Below are 5,637 nucleotides of genomic sequence, written 5' to 3'. Positions count from 1 at the left end.
CACACGTCGTCTCCGTCCTCATTCTAGACCATGAAACTTGGACTTTCCACGTCATAGTTTTTAGGAAAACGGCTGAAAATTATCAGACAGGCCATTTCAGAATGTATTTCAAGTCCGGCTCTGAATTTTCTTTGGTCACCTTTCGCGTGAAGTCCCTAATAATAGAATTGAGCGCTAAGTATAAAAGCATTTTTTTGGGTCACGTTCTCCACGCCGTCGTCGTTGCGTAAGATCCCTAATGAGACGCCACATACATACACTCAGACGAATCTTCAGCACCTTGAGTCGGTTCTTCATGAGAAAAACAGCACGTGATCTTGAAGATAAGCGCTCTTTATCGAAGGAACCCGCAAATTTCAAACATACTCCTTCCAATAGTGTAAAATACCTTTTCCCCCCCAAATTGCTGAACGTAGACCCTGGTGAAAGTAAATATTTCTCATGTCCTTGTCGGAAAACCTTTCGTCCTCTAATATCCATGCGCAAACGATGTTACGGAACGCGGATCCAATGTTGCTTTCACTGTGCGTCCCACAAGGCAAAAGAGAGGGGCATATAACCTCAATTATAAATATCCCATAGGCTTATGCGTGAGTCTTTGGATCCAGCAGCCATAAGCATTCGCCCTGCTGACGATTCGCTTGAGAACTCGACGGTATTCACTGTCGCACAGTGGTAATTGAGCACGGCTAGGGGCTTTAGACTCTTCCAACTGTGAACGCGAACTCTAGGAAGATAAAGAAAACCATCTTCGCTATTACAGTTAACGTTCCCGCGCTAATTTACAATGGAATTTGCGACAATAGGGGTTAAGACCCAGCATCTAAAGGCGGAATATGTTCAACTTGCAAATTAATAATCCCGATGCGTTCTACATTATGGGTGATGGAATGATGTTGTTCTACAAATAAATTCTCCGATGCATTGGATGGGTGGTTGATAAAGGAATGAGTTGGAGCTGTTGTTTATGATGATCTTAAGATTGAATAATAATATGGAACCAACCAATTAAATCCCTATGCATCGCACAGCAGCAGTGGGAAAGATATAAGCGAGCTTCAGATTTGATGCCAAGAACGACTAAACGAGTATGCAGATGGCTTTTGTCGTGAACTAAAAAAAACTCTGGCGACGTTGTAAAATCAGACTCAAACTTATGTCATTGGCAAAGGGAAGAAGAAAAGTTAAGGGATAAGGACCGACTTTTTATGCAGGCCATAGGTAGCCCAGGCCCTTATATCATTCCCTTTAAAGTATATACCCATTTTTCCTCTCCAACTTTTGAAAAATAAAATCGCCTGATACTCTGGCTAAACCATGACAATGCAAAAACTCTTTACTATTTCTAAATGATATGTTTAGGGCTATGTCAATGCCATCCTTGTTGCTGTCCTTTAGTCCTTTAGAAGCTCTACTCTAAGCAAGTTCCCTCCCTCCCTCCTTCTCTCCCTCTCCTACAAGACTCACCTGCCGTCCCAGGCCCCTGAGGCTAAAATCCGTGAGTCACATCTCACTTTTACTGATGCAACTCCTTCTGTCTTCAGCTGGACTTCACCAGTACTTGATAACTGGCCCTAGATAGCAATGAATGTTACAAGGGAAAAGGGAGACTTATCATAGGTAGGGGATGCACAAGAGAAGACTAAACCATAAATCAATAAATAGTGGAATAGGCCATCATATAGACAGTCTCTAGTGAGATATGATAACAACTTTGGGTTATCTACAGTAACACCCCCGGACATATGCACATTTGTGTTCACTTTTTTATTTGCGAACAGACCAGGACAAACAGGTTGACAAACAGAACTCAGGTAACTGAAGACTAACTGATATTCACTTTAGATACATGTTGTATAAATCTGGATGTGAAATTCCTCATTTGAAGCAAAAAGCCTTTTGAGGAGCAGACCCAAAATTGCAAATGGAAATTTTATTTTTGATGCTAATGAAAAGGTGACTGCAGGATACTTGTGCAATAGAGCTGGTTTGAAACAAATACACAGTCAAATAAAATAAGGACTTACATCCAAACCAAATGTGGTTATACTGAGCTTGTTGTCGGCAGACCCTGTCACAGCCTTATGATTGACTTCATCAACATTAAGACACATAACTGTAAACAACAGAACAGAGGACTTTTATAATTTCTAAAAAGGATTTGGGCAGTTTACCTTATTACGTGAAATTCATGTTAGGTGCACATTTTGGGACAATTAGCAGTGGCGTACCCAGGATTGGCTGAGGGGGGTGTGCAGTCATAGGTATGATATGGATAAAGCATAGTATATGAAGATTCTTTAATAAGAAATGGCCCATTTTTTGCACTAAGGGGGGTTTCATTTCAGTTTAGTTTCAGTTTAATCTTTGTTTATCGAGGGTAACATATTTAACCGAATATGTTTTCTAACACATGGCCCTCGTAAGCATTGTAAGCACTGTCACTGGGGGTGGTCACTGCCAGAGGGTTTATTGTGTCCCCAGTGGTTCTTTTACATCCCTTCAGTTCAGGTTAGTGTAGTGCAGCTTGAAGAGACGGGGCCTCCGGTTTAGTGTCCTTATCCGAGAAGACTGGAAACACGGGAGAATACCTTCAACTCACTTGTGACACAAATTCGAATCAAGGCAGGAACCCGGAAAAATCCCCAGTCAAAGCCAGGATTCGAACCTGGGCCACAGCAGTGAGAGGCCGACGCGCTAACACACTAGGCCACCCGTGCTTCCACCGTGTGCATGCACACAAGCTGCACCATTGCTTGACTACCTGATTCAGAATGAGATGCCAAATGACTCATCATTCTGCACATGGAGATATCCCACAATGCAACTTTTCCATTCTCATACCCACAAAGGATCATGGGATGACTTGTTTGTGAACAACAAAACATCTTCATGCACATGCACATACCTGAGAATGAAAATCATTTTCATTTTGCGTATTGCATTTTTGTTACTATTTTACATAATTTTTCATATGGTTATATAAAGCTAGACTCATAATCCGAGACTTGCTGTGGCACTGAGACCTGCGAATCAGAATCAGTGCGGAGACTTTAGTCAAATTTCGGAATCCGAGCCAGAGTTTTTAGTTCCATAAAACTGCAAGCACAAGACTTGATGAAAAAAATTTTTCTTGTTAGAGAATCATTTTTTCTTAAAACAAAGAAAAAGATTGACATGGCTACCTATAAGAATCACAAATCAAAGAAACTTCGCATGTTCTATGTTGTGAGCCTGGTCCGCTTAAATATCTGGCTAGTCCCAGTCAAGTGCAAATCCAGTCCCAAACTAACAACTAACAACATAAAACAGATCGCGTTTAACAAAATCAGAGACTCCAAGATGGCATTTAAATCTGAGACTCTGATATCGTGGTAGAAAAAAAAAACCGAGCCTCCGAAACCCATAAAATGTTTAAAAATCAAGACTTCAAGACATTTCGTGAAAACCGCAGAGATTCCGAGGCTTTTTGTAATTTTTGTGAGACTTTCAAAAATTCCAAGGTACCCATGGCTACCTCTACTCATAAAACCTTATCAATTAAAGGGCCTCTGTCAGTTGCCAGTTTGTCATCCGAGCAAAGTATAATTTGTCTTCTTGTATTGGTGGAAAGCAATAACAAAATGTGGCTGACAGGGGCTCTTTAAAACTCATACACCTTGGATTTTCATAATATTATATTATTTATAATATATCATACACATTAAATAAATTACTTACTGTAATATTCGGTAATTTTTTTTTGTAATTGCAAGAGCTTTGAAGTTTTTTGCTTTTTAGTCTTTTATGAGAATGGTATTGTGATATGTGAAAATAGGAACTTTTGTGCAAGTGTTTCTTTCACTATTTTTCTTACCAAAACTCATGTGATCTTGAGGCTTAAGACGATGGGCCACTTTACTAGTTTTGAGATCGTTGATAACAACCTACAAAAAGCAGTTTGATGTCACCATTTTAAATAGCATTTTTACATGTTTCAATAGAAAACAAATTTTATTAAATGATATACTTTGATTTAAATTATAATAAAGTATTGGTTACCTCAGACTGATATGCTGTTGCAAGCCATTGAACCTTATCTGTAATGTTTATGTCATAAAAGTGAAACAGGTTGGAATCAAATGTTAAAAATGGTAATGGTGAAAAGTAAAAGAAATACCCACCATCATCAAGGATTGAGAACTTGCAAAATCCCAAAACTGGTCCTTCCATCTGGGAGAGAAGGCGGGGCTCAGAGCTTGATATGTCCCAGATAAAGATCTTCCCATCTCTTCCATGACTATCCAATGAAATAATTGAACTCAACTATTGATAAACCTAAATTTGAGCTAACTTGAATACTTGAATCACATTGTGATTTCATTATGATTTGGTTAGACAAAAGGAACACTTGTACTGAAGTGCAATAAAAAGAGTTTTTTTTTCAGATACCAACAGAAAAACAATTAACCCCCTCTTTAAATCATTACTTTGGCTAACATCTCTTGTACTCCTGAACCTGCTTTGGTATTTCATACCTTATCAAATTTGGCTTGTTGGTTAAGCCTAATTCAATCACTGCTTTGCCATGGTGATTATCTATGCTTGACTGCACCCGTTTAGTTTTCAGATTCCAGAGGCTTATTATGCCATTTGAAGAGCTGGAGTAAAATATATTATTTATGAGAGTTGTGGTGTTGATGAGGAGGGCAAAAAGATTATTGGTGTTATAGTAGTGCCTTGTTAAATTATAAAAAATATAAGATTGTAGAAATGATAAAAACAGTACTTATATCCATGTTATTTATGATAGGAAAAATTCTGCCTTAAAGGATTTCTCCATTCTTTTTTTTTTTTCAAAAATATGGGCAAGGGAACTTATAAGCATATTCCAGTTGTGTACATAGGGGGGTGGGTGGGGTGTGCCCCCCTTTCTTGGTGGCCAAAAAGAACCTTCAAATACTATTCCTTTTCCAAATGATACGCACCCCAATGACTGTGTACTCCCACACTAAATCCTGGGTAACATACACTGCCAACTCTCCCCGTTTTTGCAGGAGACTCCCTATTTTTAGCCTTCACCTCCTGGCAAAAAAATCGAAACTTTCCATACATTTACCGTAACCTCCCTGGAGAATTCATAGATAATTTCTTATACAGTTGTTGTTTTTGAAGCACAATCTCCTGTTGTTGTTTTTTTTTTTGCTTTCAAGGTTGGCAAGTATAGGGTACGCGCCTAAAACCAATGTATTTGCCCCTTGTACTCAAATTGTTTTAAGCACCCTCGATCCCCTCTGGGTATAGATATGCTTGCTCTTAAGTCTTTTGAATCAGTAGTAGTAAACTTGTTATACCTACCCACTTACTAACATCTCATCATTTGAAATAGGTTTTGGCACAAACTTTAGCGCGTTGACAGAACCGATCGTCCCTCTAAGAACGTACACCGGACCAGGAGAAGGTTTACGGTCCATCGCACACTTTCCCAAGCTTCCCTCGTCACATTTAAGCTTCATAAATACTCTGTCGGTTCTCTGTTGTGAGAGGAAATATTTTTACCGCCATTTTCTAGGTTTCCGTCAGGCGTTCCTAAATTGGCAGAGAGTGATTGGTGACTTTTGAGTGCAACCGCTACACAGAAGGCTCGCGGGCGTTTAT

General features: G+C 39.2%; 1 protein-coding gene across 1 annotated transcript; it reads right to left on the bottom strand.

Moving 5' to 3' along the window:
• Positions 1-317: 317 nt before the first annotated feature.
• LOC5516532 (guanine nucleotide-binding protein subunit beta-like protein 1) lies at positions 318-5,567 on the bottom strand. The gene is made up of 9 exons (XM_001636539.3): positions 5,338-5,567; positions 4,518-4,640; positions 4,164-4,279; positions 4,042-4,079; positions 3,857-3,926; positions 2,765-2,908; positions 2,028-2,116; positions 1,468-1,574; positions 318-727 (listed from the first exon to the last, which is right to left on the bottom strand). The coding sequence occupies exons 1-9, from the start codon at positions 5,493-5,495 to the stop codon at positions 562-564; spliced, it is 1,011 nt and encodes a 336-aa protein (XP_001636589.3). The 5' UTR covers positions 5,496-5,567; the 3' UTR covers positions 318-561.
• Positions 5,568-5,637: the final 70 nt, after the last annotated feature.

The sequence above is a fragment of the Nematostella vectensis genome, chromosome 4, assembly GCF_932526225.1.
Source record: "Nematostella vectensis chromosome 4, jaNemVect1.1, whole genome shotgun sequence".
Lineage (NCBI taxonomy): Eukaryota > Metazoa > Cnidaria > Anthozoa > Actiniaria > Edwardsiidae > Nematostella > Nematostella vectensis.
This window is presented reverse-complemented; position numbering and strand designations above follow the sequence as displayed.